This window comes from Ailuropoda melanoleuca, chromosome 1 (genome assembly GCF_002007445.2).
Source record: "Ailuropoda melanoleuca isolate Jingjing chromosome 1, ASM200744v2, whole genome shotgun sequence".
NCBI lineage: Eukaryota > Metazoa > Chordata > Mammalia > Carnivora > Ursidae > Ailuropoda > Ailuropoda melanoleuca.
The window spans coordinates 134,567,051-134,587,613 of NC_048218.1; the positions used below are offsets into that span (position 1 = coordinate 134,567,051).

Below are 20,563 nucleotides of genomic sequence, written 5' to 3' on the forward strand. Positions count from 1 at the left end.
TATTCATAAGTACTGGATACATGGCTTGCAAACATTGTTATTGTTGCTAATAACAAATAATTCATTTAATTATTTTGGGTGAAATTACCTTTCCACCCTTAGAACTAGCTACTTTACTCCATGGAACTACATGGTTTTCCCCGAACATTTTATGCCTTTTGTACAATTTCCTTTAACTGGAATCTTCTTATATTTCCACCTATGAGACTGAGCTCAAAGGTTGGGTTGTTTTGAGAATTAAATAATGTATAATGTGTACAGTGCTTAGTCCAGTACCTTATATGTAGTAAGTGCTCAGCAGTCACCTACTATCATCCTTATTTACAATTACATTTTCCACTTTAGGTTCTGATTTCGTATAGCCAGGGAGTATTGACTGCTTCTTCACCCTCCTTGCACCTTATACAGCAGCTGGCATAATGGGTGAATGAATCACTGAACGGTATTTTTACATAGTAACATGGCCATATTCTTCAAGAGGTGTTTTTAAATATCAACAGGGATTTGTACAAAATCAATTTGCTTGATTCTTGAAAACAGTTGGTGAGTTTTTAGTTAACAAGTATCCTCTCAAAGGATCTTTTCACTATTCGCCTATTACATACTTTAAGTACTCACTGGTAAGAACGTCAAATTAGCTAACATCAAATTAAAGGTTCTGAATGACTGACTTTTTTAAAAATGAGGTTCTACTACAAATGTGAACTTATAAAAATAATAACTATATTAAGGTGGGTTAAATTATATTTTAAAAACAGTTTAAAGTAACCCAGAGTGGAAGAGTAAAAATAACTGAAATTAACAAAAACTTAATTTTCAGTAAGGAAACTGTATATAGTTCTATGTTTCTGCTTTATATTGTCTTTGGTCACTTTACTAGGAGAAAAAAATAAATGCTTCTTCTATTATAAATAAAAATATTTTCCTTTATGTTTCCCCACAAAGAACACACAATTTCATATGGCTTGAGTGAAGAAATATCTCCTTCCCTCAAAATACTCCGGGCCTCCACATCTCCTGTTCAAAGAATCCTGAGATTCACCTTCTCTTACAAGTGGCAGTGACCTCGTTGAATTGTACACATTAGAGTTTGGAGGTCTCTAAGTACCTTTCATTTGTGTTGAATTAAATCACACGTTTCATTAATTATACAGGTCATACATTTGCCTAGGAGTTAAAATATTCACTTTCAAAATGAAATAAATGAAGACCAGCTGGTTGAGAGGACATGGGGCATATGCAGGATGTATTTTAGAATTTATTTATTTATTTTTCTTTCAAGTCTTTGACTCCCTCATGTGTGGTGGCTTGCCATTTCCACATTTTAAGTTTATCTAAACTGGTTTCATGTCTTGCAGCAAAAGTGGCAGGAGGGGGAAGAATTGATTCAAACATAGGTTAAAAAAAACCAATAAAAACTCTAATCTCTACCCAATAACTGATAGGAGTTATTTTCAAGGAAAATTCAACTTTCAAAGCTTATATTGTGAACAAAGTATGACTACGATGGCTTATTTAAACAAAACTAACATGGTTATTTTCATGGGATGTGTGCAGAAAGAACAATATTTTAAAAAGTGCTATGGCTTTTCTAAACAAGGGAAATACCCCATTGAGGCCTCTCTCACCTCTTTGCATGGGTGCCTGTCGGGTAATACCGGGAACAGGATATGCCATCCCAGGCACAGTAAGGGTCTCGGGCCAGGCAGCAGTCAGCACAAGCACTTCCGTACATGTCACACTGATGGAATCTGACTTGGGCCACGGCAGAAGCAGATCCAATATACAGCTGTTGCTGGAGACATCAAAGAGAGAGGCCACTAGCAGACAGGGACAGAACGCTCACGGAATTTCACATTTATACACAATCACTTCTGTGACTATTCATTTAAATTACTGCAGTTTCTCAGGATGGGTAACGGAACAGTGGTACTTTCATTTCCCTAAGATCTGAAATACTTTTATAGGCCTGGATGCCCAAGTAACAAAATTGCTAGACTGAGCTTGACAAAAATCTCAAGAAGTTGACTGCTCTTTTATTTCTTACATAAATAGAAAGCCTCTTTCGTCATTTAACACAGATCTTTTTAAAAGACCTTTAGGGATGCCCAAGAACAGACTGGATAAGTAAATGGTCTTTTGTTGTTGTTGTTGCACTTTTTAAACTGAGATGTAATTGACAAATAACACTATATTAGTTTCAGGTGTATAACATAAAGATTCAACATTTGTATGTATTGTGAAATGATCACCACAATAAGTCCAGTTGACATTCCTCAACACATAGGTAGAATTGTTTTTTGTGCTCTCTCAGCAACTTTCAAAGATATATTAGGGTATCATTAACTATAATCACCATGCCATACATTATATTCCCAGGTCTTCCTTTATAACTGGAAGTTTGTACCTTTTGATCCTGTCCACCCATTTTGCCCACCTCCCACCCCTTGCCTCTGGCAACTGCCAAACTGTTCTCCGTAAAAAAACAAACTCGTTTTTTTGTTGTGTTTATTTCAATTTCATATATCAGTGAGTTTATATGGTATTTGTCTTTTCTTATTTCACTCAGTATAATGCTCTCAAGGCCCACCCATGTTGTCACAAATGGAAGGATTTCCTTCTTTTTTGTGGCTGAATAATATTCCACTGTACAGGGGCGCCTGGGTGGCTCAATCATTAAGCGTCTGCCTTCGGCTCAGGGCGTGATCCCAGCATTCTGGGATCGAGCCCCACATTAGGCTCCTCCAATGGGAGCCTGCTTCTTCCTCTCCCACTCCCCCTGCCTGTGTTCCCTCTCTCGCTGGCTGTCTCTATCTCACTGTCAAATAAATAAATAAAATCTTAAAAAAAAATTCCACTGTACACATATGTCACATTTTCTCTATCCATTCATCCACTGATGGGCACTTAGGTTGTTTCCATGTCTTAGACATTGTAAATGATGCCACAATAAATGTGGGTACAGGTATCTTTCAGAGTTAGTGTTTTGTTTCCTTTGGATACATACCCAGAAATGAAATTGTTTAATCGTAATTTCTATTTTTAATACACTGAGGAAACTGTAATGTTTTCCATATTGGCTGCACCAATTTACATTCCCACCAATAGTGCACACTAACATGTAACATTTAAAAGCGTGATACAGATATATACATAGAATGAGGGAATAAACTGTAAGACACATTGTTAAGTAAAAACAATAAGTAGCAGAACAATTAACATTACATGTTTCTGTTTGCCTGAACATAAATGGTTATTTATAAATAAATTTGAGATACTATATGCAACAACTATTTCTGGAGAAATTTGCACCAGAAACTGGTTCTAGTGAAGTGGAGAGGAGGTCTGTGTTTCATTGCACACTCCTGTGTTACGATCATTTACCATTAGTTTTGCAAAAAATTCTAACAAAAAAAATTACAGAATAACATCCTATCATGATTATAGAAGTAAATCTACTCTTATCTTCCTTCCTCTAATAATAGAAAAATAAATCTATTACATGTAAGTCGCTATATAGTTTTAGCAGAATAAAACTGTAACTTGTTCATGTATAAGCACATGTGCTTCTGCTCTTTATCCTAGACCTTGACTCACATATACATATGTACACACGCACATACACACAAACTTACTCTCTTTGAAGAAATCTCCATAGAAATAATAGGAACAGGATCCTGAAAAAAAAATTTTTAAGTTTTTAAAGAAACACAGAAACATACTTTAATATGGTTGTAAATCATCTGAATTCATATTAGGCATATGACTAGTTCTATGCTAGCCTATAGCTTTCATTTTAGCCAATTAATAGGAACATACAATTACACTAAAATATAGCTTTCTTTTAAAAACTCTCTTTAATGGAATAGGATAGATAAGTAAGATGAAAAAAGTAGTGGGTAACCTAAATAGCTTACCATTTGTTTCTGAAATATAACTTGTATTTGCATTTGAATATTACTCAAGTTTGGAAACTCAAGTATCTCTAAATAAATGGTCGATCACAGCGTTCTTTCTTATGAAGTATTTGAACCATTAGAAGTGAAAGTTATATTTCTGAATAGGTGATATTGTTAACAAACTGTGTGACTTTAATTGTTTAAATACAAGCCTAAATAAAATACCTTTTCTGTTGGAATTATCATGGTCAATCAATATGAACCCAGGATGCTTTGAGCAAGATGAATAACTTGATTGTCTTCAAATTACAACAGAGGAAGGATGATCTATAACAGAGCTTTGAGAGCCTGTTATTCTAGGGCTGGTGATTAAGACTCAAGCGTCTCAAATGAGTACCACAAACTCAGATGGATTCTGTCAGTAGACAAGCAACAGGCATGTGGGATCCACTCTGCGGATGATTATCCTTCAAAGAATTATTTTTTGAAAGAGAAAATTTGATCCCCTGTGTAAATATTTTTTTCAATATTTTCAACTACAGAACCCTTTATGCAGGCATGCACACACTCATTTATTCATTCTGGTGACAATGTTTCTTAGGGTTGATATAAAAAAAACACTGTGGCAGGTGCTCCTCATAGGGGAGCTATCGTCCCTAATGTGAAATGAAATCTGACGCAGAAATCCAATATGCAAGATAAACAAAAACATAGCTGCCCTGGTTGAGATAGGAACGTGGTTAACTTTGGGTGTGGCTATGTGGAATCTAATCTCCAGGACAGCCAAGGTGAAACGAACTGTTTTTCATCAATAAAATATTTTCATACGTATCCGTTACAAACATATACAGTCAATCTTCATAATTTGCAGACTTTTTTTTTTGTTTTACAACTTTGCTTACTTGCTCAAATTCATTTGTAATCCCACTATTAATACTTACAGTGTTTGTGGGCACATGCAGGCACACAGAGGTAATAAATTTTGGTTGCCCAACGAGTACAACCCCAGCTAAGATAAATGAATGAGACACTCTGTCTCCTTGTTTCAGCTCTCGTATTCTAAACAAGTGTCCTTTTCATGGTCTACTTAATGCCATGGTTTTCACATTCTTGTGCTTTTTATAGGCAATTCTGATGTTTAAAATGGCCTCTAAGCAAAGCACTGAAGTGCAGTCTAGTGTTTCAAAGCTTCAAAAGGTTGTGATGTGTATTATGGGAAAATACATGTGTTAAGTAAGCTCTGTTCATGCATGCATTATAATGCCATGGACCATGAGCTTCATGTTAGTTAATCAACAACATAAACTAAATAAGGTGTCTTTCAATAAAAACACAAAAGGACTAATGTTATATACTAATCAGTTGACAAAAATGTTGTGACTAGATACTCACAGGAACCTAACTGCGTATGTCCCCTAGGAGCATTGGCCAGTATTCACTAATGTAGTGTTCATGGTGATTTTAAAGACCATACCTGCCACAAACATTGACACTTGAGTCTGTGTGTGTGTGTCTCTGTGTGTGTATGTATACATACAATTGTCATGTCTAACCTTTGCATTATCATTTTTTAGTTTTCTTTTTCAGTAAATTCTTTGTGGTAATTGATATGATATGATAAAAAGCAATATATTTATTACAATGTCCACAACACGAAACCTACTACTTTGTTTTAATTGACTATGTTGGTAGTACATTTGTAAAATGAGACTCTGCAATAATGATTCTAGAATTCATATGTGGTATGTGTTATTTCTTTAAATCACAGTTCATATACTGAAGTTCTTTTCATGCTAGCTGGGGAAATACTGGCCTTCTCATTTGAATAATCTACAATAATCACATAGATTTTAAACCATTCCTCACTTCAAATTCACCCTGAATTCACAACATACCTGTTAGAAAAAAAACTGACCTAACATCTTTCCTATTTACAACTCATTTGCAATTTTCTATACTACATAAAAATTGGTGATTTCTTTTCTTTTCTTTTTTTTTTTTTTTACAAAAATACCTTGAATATCTGAAGTTCTTCTAGAATTACTTCTTCCATTGATTCTATTTCTTGGTTATAAATCGTGATTACTTTCAGTACAATTCCATTATCTTTAAGAAAGGAAAAGAAGAGATAAACCAGAAGCTTGTCACAATCTGTTTTCCAAAACAATTAAAAACCATGCAGGGACTATGAATTTGAATAAGTTTTGAGATTTAGATGCATGAAACAGATAATCATTGCTAGCTGAAGCAATATGACTACTTATATATTCATATTTTCAAATAGTAAAAAAATAACTTTATATGCTTGGCTAAAAAATAAGACCAAATAACATGTAATTATTTTTCAAATAATCTGATTCAGAAATTCAATTAAAGATTGAGAAATAAATACATATTTATATACAATATTTGATATCATATTATATATATACATTAATAAGAAAAATTTCAAGTATCTACTACTGAGAAAAGAGTATAAGTACTCTTGCACTAATCATCTGGCTTCTATAATTATTAATAATTTTATAAATTTAAATTCATAATTCAAAATTCCACCAAATTTTTATTATACCTGATATTATCAGCTTGGTCTTTTCAATAAAAAATTTAATAAGACACTAACTTGCCTATAAGAATAATTTGATGCAGTGCTAAAACTTTACAGTTCAGAAAAACTTAGCACTTTGGAGGTAATGACCCAAGAATTATACGGTATTTAAATAATTTGTTTAAAAATTATCAAATTTTGTGGTTGGGTTAATAAAATTTGTTTAAAATAAAACTAGTACAATAACCCGTATAGTACATGAAAAGGAATACAAACTATGATTTTTAAGCCAAGAACACATAATAAACATTAAATTATTATACCACACAAAAAGCAAAGATGAATTTCAAATTATTAATTTGCAACTAGTGATTTGCAAGAAGGACTTTCTCTCCCTATAGACAGTATTGTACATACACACATACACACACACATGCAGAAAAATAACTACAATTTGTGGGATTTTCCAATGTTGTACTCATCACACTTTCATCAAATATGTTCTTTTGTGCTGTAAAGCTATGGCTCAGTATAATGATATCTCTGAGTTAAACATCATTTACATGATAGCATAAGTATATATCTGATATTTCTGGAATTTTCTCGGACAGCTTTGGTCAATCTAATGAGAAAGTATTTCCAAAAACACTCTTGGACTGATATACTGTATATGACTGCTGCTTTCTAGGACATTGAAAAATAACATACCTTTTCCCAGGCTTAATTTATGCTTAGGTCTATCAAATATTCTTCTTGCTTATGGAACTTTAAAAAAAAAAAAGCTCTACTAGATGTCATTATGAGTGAATTCATGCATGACCAAGTAATTTTAAGTTTGTTAAAGAAATGTGATGCTTTGTTAATCTTGAATCCACAGTGCAGAGCACATTAACATGAACCTCCCAAAATAAGGATAAAAGATAGCCTACACCAGACATCAATTTCTGCAGATCAGATGAATGTTTCCTTACTTAAATCTTTGTTTTTTCAAAAAGTATGACTGGAGAAGCCCAAGCACCAATACTAATATTATGTCCTGGCTCCTGATCTGCGTATATGCAATGTCTCTGTAGAATTATGTCTATGACTGAATTTACGTATGGTAGGATGCTTACTCTTCTAAATAGCAACTGCTGGAGCAATGATTATCATGCATATAAAAAAAAGAAAGAAATGATCATTTAAAAGGCTTTTTAGGGGCGCCTGGGTGGCGCAGTTGTTAAGCGTCTGCCTTCAGTTCAGGGCGTGATCCTGGCGTTCTGGGATCAAGCCCCGCATCAGGCTCCTCTGCTGGGAGCCTGCTTCTTCCTCTCCCACTCCCCCTGCTTGTGTTCCCTCTCTCGCTGGCTGTCTCTCTCTCTGTCAAATAAATAAATAAAATCTTTAAAAAAAAATAAAAGTCTTTTTAAATGGCTATAGAATTTTAAAGTATTTTATGGAATTTGTTCTATATTACCCAGATGCTAAAAGATTCCAAGTTCTCTTCCACAAGCTAGGTCTAATATGTGGAATTAACTGAAGTTGTAGATTTATTTGAAAGTATCACTTTTTAGCATATTTATTATTTTGTTTCAGTAATGCAGGATATTATAGCTTTGCTCTAAAAGTTTACCTCCGTTACGAGTATCACTTGGCCTGTTTGGTACAAACGGCTGATTCTGATGGCGCCTGATAAGGACTGTTGTGATGATAGATTTAGGTGAAGTTACTGTCCCAAACGGTTTAAGAGGCCTTGAGACCTTACTGAACAGCTGAAGGCGGCAGTGGACCTGGGGGATGCACAGCACAGCCATCCTTGCTATGGTGGCCTCCTTCCTCATCGAGAAGTTCTGCTTGGAACCAGTGTTTTTATTAACATCAATTACTCAATCCTTCACTTACTTACTTGTTCAAAGATATGAAGTATTGACTGTGTATCAGGAATTATGTGCTGTAACTGCCCCAAATCCTCTCTTCCATTGTAGGGAATAAGCAGTGTGCAAATGTTCTACTGGATTAACAGATATGTTCGTAGGTTTTTAAAATACTAATAATGTTATTGATTTTAAGATTCAACATATCTGTCTCAGTACTTTCTAATCTCTTTACCTGTCCCAATGAACAAGACATCGTATTGGCCATCCTCAGCTTCCACTCGATCTACTGCTAATTGTTTCAGGTTATATCTTCCATCTGTTTTTACCAGGATTGGTTTTTTATGGGCAGGTTTTATGGGCTGGTACATAAGTGGATGGCTTCTTGCAAATCGGATGGCATCATCGGGATAGTCCTTGGTGGTTCCATATCTCCCACCATTCACTTTGCTGGCACACTGAAATACAAGTGGATAATTTTTTCTGTCTTAAATCTAAAGAACACATTTATTATCAATTATGAAAACAATCAGGAAACTGGACATGTTCAATTAGTCAACTGCACTTAGACATATTTAGTAGCCACATATTAGAGAAATAAAATCATTAGAGAAATAAAATATGCATTAAAGATTGCAAAGAAAGACTGAATTATTCCAAACATGCAGCTCTAGAAAAACAAAGAAAGTAGTGAAATCTTGGAAAAATGAAGTACTAAATAATACTGGTAAAATTCAAAGGTGGTAAAAATGCATAACAACATAAATATTGTTATTATTGCCCCCGTTTTCTGAAATTTATTTTTTCACATTGTAAATTAACTTCTGAAGGTAAACAACGTTATTTTCATAGCAAAAAAAAAAAAGCCTCTTTGTTGTGTTAAATCCCCCACCCTGGATTAAAGATCACAACTGCACAAGATAGTTTTCCCATTACTGAGACTAAGATAATAATGTGATGGTTCCAATGGACTCACTGACTATAGAATTTTAGTGCTGTAACAAAGAAACCTATATTACAATTCTGTTAGTGTTAATTAAGGGAAAAAAAAAACCCCTCTCTGTTCTGTAATCTGTATGAGTTTATATTATTTCTGTGTGGATTCGACACAATAAATTGAGAAATCGAGAAATATTTGCTATAACATGCCTGAATTCTTAAATCACTGATTCAAAAAATAAATGTTCAATAGCACCTCAGTTACTTCTTGGAATACCTTTAACTGTGTTGATTCATGCTCACTATTAAGCACTTCCTCATTTAGTAATTTCCCTCCAGAATCAGCAGCAATTGCACGATTATGTTGATAAAGAATTTTCCACTTTCGGGTATAAATACAGTAGTGTAGTAATCAGATTCTGCAAAGAGGACATTTTTAATGGTTTTTTTTAAAATTCAGGTCATGTTTCTTAATTTGGCCTGAATTTTTCACTGGAGTGTACTTACATGATACATAATTGGAAACACTCTGGCCCAACCTGGAAGCAGTTCAGTAACCAGTCACTTCCTCCAAATCTCCTTTAATACCATGTGGTTTCAAGAAGCATTTCCAGCAAAGCCACAGGAGTGGGTTTTCTCCATTTAAATTGTAATTTCAATCAATAGAGTGAAATAAAGTATACTTTATGTCTTACTGGAAGTAATAATTTTAAGCTAGTGAGAATGATTGAAATGGTAAAGCTTTACACTTGTTAATGGAGGTAAGGTTTGTTTCCACTTTGGATTTTGGCTCTGCAAAATCCAAAGTGGAAACGGTTCCTACTTGACTTCAAGTACTTGAGGAATCAGCACAGTGATGGGTTTTCACCAGCTGCTCATATGAGTGTAGACTTCGACTTGTACAACAAGTTAAATGTCTTTCTCCATGGTCCATGAGCACACACAATGAGCCTACATTTTGCCAACTTAGTTGTGCACACAGGACACACGATACAAAACCATCATCATTGTTACCGTCATCATCATTTTTAGATACATGTGTTAAGTAAAAGCACAAAAGTTTGCATGGCGAGTTAGGGAGAATCTCGGCAGCATGAGTGCACAGAGGCCAGTGGTAAAACTTCTGGAACTCTAGTGGCACATTTGTATTGGCATTTTTCTTCTAGGAGCCAGCAAAGATACTGAATGAGATGCTAAGTATTCTGGCAAGGCAGAGAAAAAGCTTAATCCAGTTAAGCTAGAGTGAGAAGTAAGGAGAAAGTTTGGCCTAGGGAGCTTAGAGGCTGACTCAAATATTACAATGTAATTATTTGATAACGTTCTCCCCCTTGGAAATTGCATGTGACACTAATTCTTCTGAAGAAGTGGAGGGATATGATGCTCTTTTTATTGGATGTGTCTGTGTTCACCAGTATCTTAAAAATACAATTTCAGTTGGGGTTACTTAGACAGCCAAAATATCAATGATAATATATACTTTATAATGCTGCTAAGATGTACTCATCACAGACATTTTCATTAAATAAAAAGCATACAACCAGATATAAGAAGGGTTATTTCTTTACTGTACAAGTAATCAAGCATATCTTTGGGTGTAGAATTTCTTAATTGTTTAGTGGAAGTCTTGTAAAGCATCTGAAACACTGAACAAAATATTACTAAGAGAGCCTTTAAAAAAGAAGAATACTTAGTTAAATGCCTAAACTTACGGAACCAGGCCTTGGATAAGGGACTCTTCCTTCATAGAGTGACCAGTGGTATTCAGGTCCTTCCTTATGAGCATATGGTCCATTAAAGGCTTCCCGGATGCTAGACATGTGATAGACACATATTGCATGCCCTCTAAATATATTACTGGAAAAAAAATAGATAATTACTATTCTGGAACTGACTAGCTGAGCTAGTCACACCCTTCAGACTACAGAGAAAAGGATGAAGTCTTTTGGATAAAAAAGTTGCAATCTCTTAAATAAGGGATATTCTAGAAATATTAACTACTGCAATATTTTAAGTACTGGAACTCTAAAACTTACCATTGCTTTATCTTATTACAATAAACTGAAAATGACATTGTTAGACTAAGGAAAGTGACATCTGTCACCTCACTTTATTATCGGTAAATCTTACACCATGTTTTTATATTTTTATGAAGGAAAATATGGCCTGAATATTTAAAATGATTCATTCCCAAGTTGAATATTCATTTTAAGCTTTATCTCCTTGTATGTTGTTTCATATTCACAGTAGATGGTGTTTGCCTAATCACTATGCTGTTAATACTGCTAATTCTGTTCAAATTTTAATTGATTTTTCAGTGTATATGATCAAATAACAAGTCTTATGAAACTTTGGGGCTTTGTTCCATTCTTGACCTTGGGGTCACAAAGGCATCAATAAGCTTGCTGTATATCCCCTCCTCCCGTGACCTCCAGGCCACTGAAACTGTACCAGAGGGAAAAGAGGACTGGACTAAACTACATTAATTTGGGGGAAAATGACTTTAATTACATAAAACTCAGATTCTTTACCTCCAGAACTAGCAACAACTGAAATCTTTTTTTTTTTTAATAAAAAGTTCTACTTCAAGGGATAAAGACAGCAGATGACTAACGATAGCAAGTTTCACTGGCAGCATTTGTAAGAAGATTCTGCGAAAGGACATTTTTAAGTGATTTGTTTTAAAAATATGGCCGTATTCCTTAATTTGGTATGATCTGAATGAATTCTAACATGTCCCCAGCTCCTGTGATAATCAAAATAATTAACGTTTGGGCAAGTGTTCCGCACAATGCACAGTTCTTTCTAAATGTAGAAGTTCCTATACTTGGAGACACCTGTGGAACAGCAGTTATGTTACTGTCTTAGGACATCAGTTCACACATTTTACAACACACCTTGAAGCAATTGGAAATGCCTGCGATAGTGAGAAAACCAGAGAGAGTCTCGCAACTGAAGTGGCAATAAACCTTTGATCACCACGCTAAAAATATCAACCTTTACGTCAGGTAACAGCTGGGAAGCCTTTTCCTCAGATTTAGGTATAAATTGAACAGTCAAAATTGAAATTATGGAAGAAAATAATGTGTTGTCTTTGAAATCTAGACAGATCCATTATGCTATCACTTCGGAAAGTAGCTTATAAACTGACCATATGAACCCACAAAGAACCTATTCTGGTTATCCTGTAGATTTTATTATATAAAGCCATGGAATTAGAATGCAGTGTATAAATTCTTCACTGGCATAAGAATAAAGATGAAGTTAAAAAAAAAAGTTAGGGATTTTCCGTGGACTGTGAGAACTACCAACCTATATTCACTACTTTACTTTGCATCAAGGAAGAACTGAGAGAAAAATTATTTCCATGTTTCTCTGTTGAAGCAAAGGTCTCCCTATAATAGAACAATATTTATCAAAAGAACTTTATTTTTTTCAAAGTGAGCATAAGGAATCACCTGTTGAAAAAACAAATGAAAGCTTTGTGGAGAGACCCTGAGCAAACAAGGTAGACATGATTATAATATAGTTTACGACCAGTGCAATCAAAAGAGGAAGGGAATTCGATCATTCTATCCCTGTCCAAAGAACTGAGGTATATTCTTCTTTTGTTTTTTTTTAAGAATTATTTATTTATTTGAGAGAGAGAGAGAGCAAGAGAGAGTAAGGGAGGGGGGAGAGGGAGGGAAAGAATCTCAAGCAGACTCTGTGCTGAGAGCAGAGCCCAACAATGGGCTCCATCTCAAGACCCTAAGATCATGACTTGAGCCAAAATCAAGAGTTGGATAGTTAACCAACCGAGCCATCCAAGCAGCCCTAAGGTATATTCTTTATTTCTCATTCCAGTCATCTCACCCCCACTCTCCCCTATTTGGAAAGACACACTCAGGAAATTACATGTGTAATTACATGTGAAATTACATGTGTAAACTTTTAACCAAAATGGATTCTAATTTTTTCATTCATGTATTAACACACATGAAATAACATTTCATATTTTTCCAACACTCTCATGTTAAAGAGAAAAATAATAGATTATATGCCCTAAGCTTGAACACCTTATTTAAATTTAAAACATAGAAGGCAAATCATAAATATATGTTTGCTGTGAATCCACATGGGATCAGGACAACCTGGCTAAAGGAGTGAGCAAAGTACTCTGTGATTAAGATATCAACGAATATTTCTTACAGATAGCAACTGACAAGTACCAGAGAACTGATATAAATCAGTTTTGGAAGAGAAAGTCATTTGAAGCAAGACAGGTGGGTAAATAAAATCATAGTGATGGAACCCTAATGAGTTAGACACAGATTCTGTCAAGGTATTATCTCATAGGAAAAACTTCCAAAGCGGAGTGGCTAACAGTTGATAAAGAGCATTGAAAACCTTACTCGGAAAACTACATAACAATTAAAAGAATTATGCTAGCCTCAATAGCATGGAAGTAATATCTTATAAACTATGATAAGAAAATCATTCTGTTGTAGGTCAGAGAGGAAGGAGATTAGGATATTGAGTACAGAAGGATGCTGGGGCGCTTCAAACAGAAACAAAGATCTGAATTGAGGTCATGGTTTTAAAAATAAAAGAACAACTGCAAATATAAGAGAACGGAGAGAAACTGGTAACATAAAATAATAGACAATGACAATGGGTCCACAGTATTTCCTACTTACATACACAGTAAAGGAGTAAGGCATATTTTGTTTCATAATGTTTTTATAGATCATATAAATTTCTCACCTGGTAGTGTTAAAGAGTCCAAATATCACTGGGTTCTTATGATCTGTGGTGTGCAGCAAGAAAATATCCTCTGGAAAATTAAAGACCATTACATGAGTACTTTTAGTCCTCTCTGCATGTAAAGAAAATATATTGACATAAAATAGCTTAGAACCCACTACAGATTGAAGACATCAATTTCTTTCCATACACAGTCGTACGCCCGTGACCAAATCACAACAGAGTGAAACACTTGGCTGTTCAGGATGACCTTGAGCTGGGACTCAAGGAAGGAACGAGGTGCTGACTGTCAGCTGTTCAGAGGGATCTCCTGTTCCTGCAACTCCCCTGACCCCACCATGTGGATCTGGCCACAATGAAAAGAAGAGAAACTTACTCATTGCAGGAAGCAAGTTCCCATACATGCTAGAGATAGTGAGGGGAAGAGAGGACTACACATCAAAGAGTAAAATTCAATTCTCTCAAGAAGATTTACCTAATTCATCAAAATAGGTGTCAATTCCATTCGTGCCTGGTACTGAGCAGACCAGTCTGGCTTTTAGGAAAGTGCTCCACTTATTCACCAGTATCCTCTGGCCTCCTACATCATTCTGTAACGAACAAAAGCAGGCGAGTGAGTACCTAAAGAGCTTCTAACAACAACAAATTGTATATTATTAGATGTGCAGATGAGAACAGATGTAATTTTTAAAATTTAATCCGGAAAATGTAGCCTAATCCTCAAATAATACCATACGTGCAATCCCCCATAAAAATTCCTTGAGCTTTGCACATTCTGCCTTGTTAGTACACTTCCACTCTGGGCCATTAAATATACTTTCCAGGTACTAAAGAATGTTAATAGAGTGGTCTATCCTATATAAAGTAGTGGCTTTGATAACACAGTGAACTTTAATATTATTTTAATGATAAATAATCTGCTTATCTTGGAAATACAGAAAGGATCCATTCTTTCTTTTTCTAAAAGAAAAAAAAAGCTTGAAATACATACACACACATACACAGTGCATACATATATATTTGCATACATATACACACACAAATGTACTACATGGACATATGTATGTATATATAAATTTCCTCTTAAGCTTACTCTTAAATATCAAAGTAACTTTACATTTGCAATATTATTAGCTTTCTCTCAATATATATTGCTACTTCAGTTGGTTTTGAACATTTGCTAACAGCCTATTTGAATACCCAACCAACCACAGATGTTTTTTTCTACAGAATCAACTGAGTGAATTGTTGAAACGAAACATAAATTACTTAGAATGTGGACTAAAGAAACTAAGAAGACTTTGGTTAAATTAATTTTTAAAAAGGCTGGCGCCTGGGTGGCTCAGTCGTTAAGCGTCTGCCTTCAGCTCAGGGCGTGATCCCAGAGTCCTGGGATCGAGCCCCACATCAGGCTCCTCTGCTAGGAGCCTGCTTCTTTCTCTCCCACTCCCCCTGCTTGTGTTCCCTCTCTCGCTGGCTGTCTCTCTCTCTGTCAAATAAATAAAATCTTAAAAATAAATAAATAAAAAGGAAGCTCAAACTTCTGTGTGGGAAGAAGTGCAGCCTAACTACAGACCAGCTCTTGTTAGCGTGGTTTTGAGTGTGAGGAAGATCACACACAAGGCACAGCTCTTTAAGATAAAACTTTCAGGAGATGGGAAGTCTAAAGATTACACAGCAAATACTGGTTTTAGGCAGCTTACAGAATCCTAGAAAATCTTTTTTTTTTTTTAACTATAAAATATCTTAGAGTAGAAAGCCTACTATGCAATCACCAAGGCCTGACGGTAAATCTGAGATAAGCACGAAGAAGGAGAGAGAAAGGCAGTCCTCACCACACAGAGGCGCCCCACCCTGGCGTAAATGGCGTGCGCACCGCTCTCTGCTTCCAGGGCCTTCTCGGTAAAAAAGAAATACACCTTGTTGTCATCTTGGTCTTCATTGTCAGGAATCATATACGAACCTACAAATTTTGGTTCTGCAGATATAAAAAAATTAGAAGAAAAGTAAAATAGTTATCACAAGAAAATGCTACGTTATTCTAATAAATTACGTATCACATGAATGGTTCAGTTTTCAATGAAGTCTTTTCCGCTACATTTTGGATAAACAGTAAAATCATGTAGATACCCTCATTTTCTTTGCAAACCAACAGTTTTGTTTAGAACTAGGAGAGGACATTTTAATTGGAAAATAAGAGTCAAGAAAGGAAAAACCAATTTCGAACAACTTACCTTTAAATGCATTCAAAAAAACAGATTAGCGGCGCGATAGTGATCATCTCCACAAATTTCCTCCCGTATATATAAAAGGTCAACACAAATATATGCACAATATTTGAGTAGAGAAGTTTATCATTTTTAAAATTCATACATTATCTACCAGTGCAGCTCATGGAAGACCATTTTAATTTTAAAGTAGAAAATTTAAGTCTTTGTGTTTGTAGTCTAAGGGATCTCAGTGAACAACCCTTGACTAATATACTACGTCAAATATTTTAATGATAACATGCTGCCAATAATGACTATGCACTCTAAAGCTTAATAAAAAGGCTGAAAAAAATTTAAAAATTCATTATTAAATGGCATTTTAATCCCTGGACAGGTGAGTATGCCAAAACATAAACACCATCCTTACAAAGAATTCTGTCAATGAATGGCTAGTGATTTTCCTAGGATTTTGTCTCTAAATACAATGTGTGTGATCCCATTAAAATGAGCAAAGCAATCAATTCATCCAAAATTATACCAACTGGCAAGAGAAAACAAAACAACTTATTGGATAAAAGGAGGTTTTTTTGCTCTTCATATATTTGGTTTGCTTTCTTCATTTAAATCCTGATTTCTAAGTAATGCTATGATGGCAATTTGGTTTTAAAACAGAGCCAGTCCATTCTGATATAAAATGATACATGCACATTATAGATATGTTAATATTACTAAATATTACTAAAATTCTGAAATTTGTAAAAACTGTAAAAGATATCTGTATTGTTATTATTATCAAAATGGAAAATTTCCCATGAGTTCTAGACTTGTTTTCAATTCTGACATACACGCTTTTTTTCTCCTGAACCCTACCTTTCAACAAGCGCTCGTCGTCATGCTCGGAGCGAATATGAGCCAGTCGCCCCATGCTCCGGAAGACTGCAGCGTCTCTACTCCAGTAGTCACTATAGAGTCCAGCAAACAATTCACTATCTACATGGAAACATCAGTTAAAAAGAAGTCAGTATTTGTTTCTGGATCTGACAACAATCTGTAAGCCACAATTACATCAAACACATCCAGGTGTACTGTATAGATGACCTTATGAATACCACTGTAAAAGCATGGATCGTACTGTCAGATTGCTAGGGATGGAATATCAACCGCCCCTTACTAGCTGTGTGAACTTGGGCTAGTTGCTTAACCTCTCTAGGCCTCAGTTTCCCCATTTCCAAACAGGAATAGCACTCAAAAGTATTGTAAAGAGTCAAACACTTCAAATAATAGCTGGCATATACTAAGACCTATATATTTTTTTAAAGATGTATTTATTTGAGAGAGAAAGAAAGAGAATGCACAAGTGGGGGCAGAGGGAAAGATTCTCAAGCAGGCTTCCCCCTGAGTGCAGAGCCCACGCAGGGCTTGATCTAATGACCCTGAGATCATGACTGATCTGAAATCAAGAGTATGACTCTTAACAGACTGAGCCACCCAGGCACCCCAGACCTATATGAATATTTGACAAGTGATCTAGTTCATTTTATTTTACTAAACTTCTTTTAACCTTCATATCATCAGGGTATTATTATTAATTTTTATATTATTATTATTGGTATTATATGCAAGACAGCTAACTCAAATCCCTCTTGGAACAAGAGGTTGCCACCATTAACATGATTTTACTGTAGGAACCACAAAGTCTGACAAAGTTGTAAATAATCCAATTAGTTGTCATTTATTTGTAAGTGTGTCGCTCAGATGGGAATGATATAAAGAATTCATTATCTCATCAGTCAGTTAAGAGAATGAACGGAGTTAGTCGTAACATGCACTAGAGGACCCAGACTTAAAATCAGACCAAGAAATCACAAGTGTACGCAGGGTTTCAAGAAATGGCAATGTGCCCTCAGAGATAACCAGAAAGACACTAAAATAGCTTATGAGAAGAGGAAAAAAATAACAAATAGAAAAACAAAATAAAGGTAAAGGGAACTGCAGAAAGACTAACACCTCTGAAGCATAGGAACTTGCAGTTCTCTTTTGTCAAAGGGACAACAAAAGATAAGCAGTGTGCCTGTGAGTGGTGCCAGAGGGATTGTCCTGGGCATACGCAGTTCGAGTGGCCTGTCCCTGGCAAAAATCTCTAAAAGAAGCAAATGATAGTAGCAGATCAATAGAAGCAGCACCCTTGATTTAGGGTGGTAAAATTCTCATGATGATTAACATGTAACTCTGGACAGGTTTCAAAATATAGAGTTGATGATTATACTGAACTCAAGGTATTAAGATGTTTTCTGTTAAATATGGAATATGTACACACAGTATTTGAAATGCTTTAAAGTTTAAAAGGATTCAAATTGTATCTTTAATTCTCTAATACATTTAACTGAATAATTTTAGAATTAAAATTATTGAAATTATAGGTGTAAAAATTCGACCAAGTATATAAACAGAATTTAAGAGAACTTGATCTCATGATTATACATTTTATTCTTTAATGATTTATTTACTTATTTTAGAAAGACACAGAGCAGGGTGTGGGGGGGAAACAGAGGGAGAGGGAGAGAATCTCCAGCAGACTCCCACTGAGCAGGGAGCCCCACCCTGGGCTTGATCCCACGACCCTGAGATCACAACCTGAGCCAAAATCAAGAGTCAGACGCTCAACCTACTGAGCTACCCAGGCGAACTCATGTTTATAAATTTTGTTACATTTTAAAAATGATTCAATATTTAAAAAGGTTTTTTTGAAGGTAAGGCCTTTAAAACTTTGAAAAAACTTGAATAGATTAAATATGCTTATATGGTTTAAAATTTGAGAAAGTAATCAAATGAACTGTAAAAGGACACTTCATGAAGTAGTTTATTTTCAACTCGAGTTAACTGACTTACTCTTTAGAAAGTGAAGATAATTGCTTTTGTTAAAGCAGATTTAAAAATAGAAAAATGAGATATAAATTGAATTTGAAGGCTTAGGAAAAATAAGCTTTTAGAAATGTTGTAATAATAAACTAATTTACATTTATACAAAGAAAAGTAAATGTAAATAGCTTTTTTGGTTCACAAAATCCACTAAGGACACCTTAAGAAAATACAGGAAATAGATAAATAAAATCTAGGTTTCCCACTGAAGAATTCGCTTTTAAACTATACATATATGTAATATAAGAGAAACAGGAGAGAGAGGGGTAAATATGGCAGAGTATTAACAATTGATGAATCTAGGTAAATGGTATAAAGGTGCAAATTTTACTCCTCTTTTGATTTTTCTTTATATTTGAAAAATTTCCAGGTAACAAGTTAAAAAAAAAAAGAGCTGTATTTGTTGAATTCATCCTGTACACTCGAATGTATGCTAAGTGAGAGGTGTGATAAGGAAAGTAACAGAAAATGAAAAACAAAGATGCTCTGGACTTAAAATATACTTTGATATGGAAAAGTTGTATCAGAACTCTTATTTAAGCATGTTCTTCGGTAACATAAGGGGAAAAAAGCAATGCAATTTATATCCAAGACAGTTAATGTTATATTCATCAGAAAGTTATATTTGTATGTGGAGAAAACGTATTTTGAGATAAAATGCATTCAGTGGTTAGGGATATGATCCGTTCTTGGGAGGCATTCTGCACTATTTGCACATGGATAAAAGAGAGTCATGTTAAATTCATTAAAAGGCCTTGGGGAACATCAACTTTATGGCATGAAAGAATGAGCTGACCCATAAAAGGGTTCATTGACTACTGAACAACCAAAGTGAGGATTCTTCTGAAGTGTTTTTGTTGTTAATTATTAAACTTGATTATATTCCCATGTAAAACATAAAGTCCATTTTGGAAAATTATTCTAAACAAAACTTATTTTTCTAATATGAACTTGGCTGAATGCTTAATGCGCAATGAGTACAAAAAATAGATTTCTTAAAAATCATGACAGTTTTCTATTAAGTTTTTAATACCTGATTTGACTTAATTTCTTAAAGCATTTATAAAACTCTGATATTTGAAAACACTACTATTATGGGAACATAATCTTCATATTAGTTCACAACAATTTTATTGCACTTATCCCAATCTGAAACACCTTATCAAAGTTCTACTCGTTTTAATCAATTTCACAAACTTAAACAAGTACCCCTTGGAGACACTAGATGGCAGCCCTATGATACCGAATAATACCACATCCAAGGCAAGTTATCTGCACAAAGGAAAAGATGATATATTCCCAATTTCACCCAATTTCCCTTTTTGTATTCAGATAAAAGAAAACAGTTTGTGAACAATTCAAATAACACAATATGAACTGTGTGACTTAAACTTCAAAGAAACCAGACAGGTGCTAAAAACTCAATGCTGTGTAAACTGAACCAAATGTGTT

General features: G+C 34.7%; 1 protein-coding gene across 1 annotated transcript in view; it reads right to left on the reverse strand.

Annotated features, from left to right (window-relative positions):
• SEMA3E (semaphorin 3E) overlaps nt 1-20,563 on the reverse strand; it is a 233,796-nt gene that overhangs the window by 25,110 nt on the left and 188,123 nt on the right. The window contains exons 7-15 of the mRNA XM_002917731.4: nt 17,063-17,182; nt 15,818-15,960; nt 14,458-14,572; nt 13,983-14,052; nt 10,949-11,093; nt 8,536-8,758; nt 5,914-6,005; nt 3,636-3,677; nt 1,629-1,795 (exon numbers count right to left, since the gene is read on the reverse strand). Coding sequence (XP_002917777.2) covers nt 1,629-1,795; nt 3,636-3,677; nt 5,914-6,005; nt 8,536-8,758; nt 10,949-11,093; nt 13,983-14,052; nt 14,458-14,572; nt 15,818-15,960; nt 17,063-17,182 — 1,117 coding nt within the window. The remainder of the gene's footprint in view (nt 1-1,628; nt 1,796-3,635; nt 3,678-5,913; nt 6,006-8,535; nt 8,759-10,948; nt 11,094-13,982; nt 14,053-14,457; nt 14,573-15,817; nt 15,961-17,062; nt 17,183-20,563) is intronic.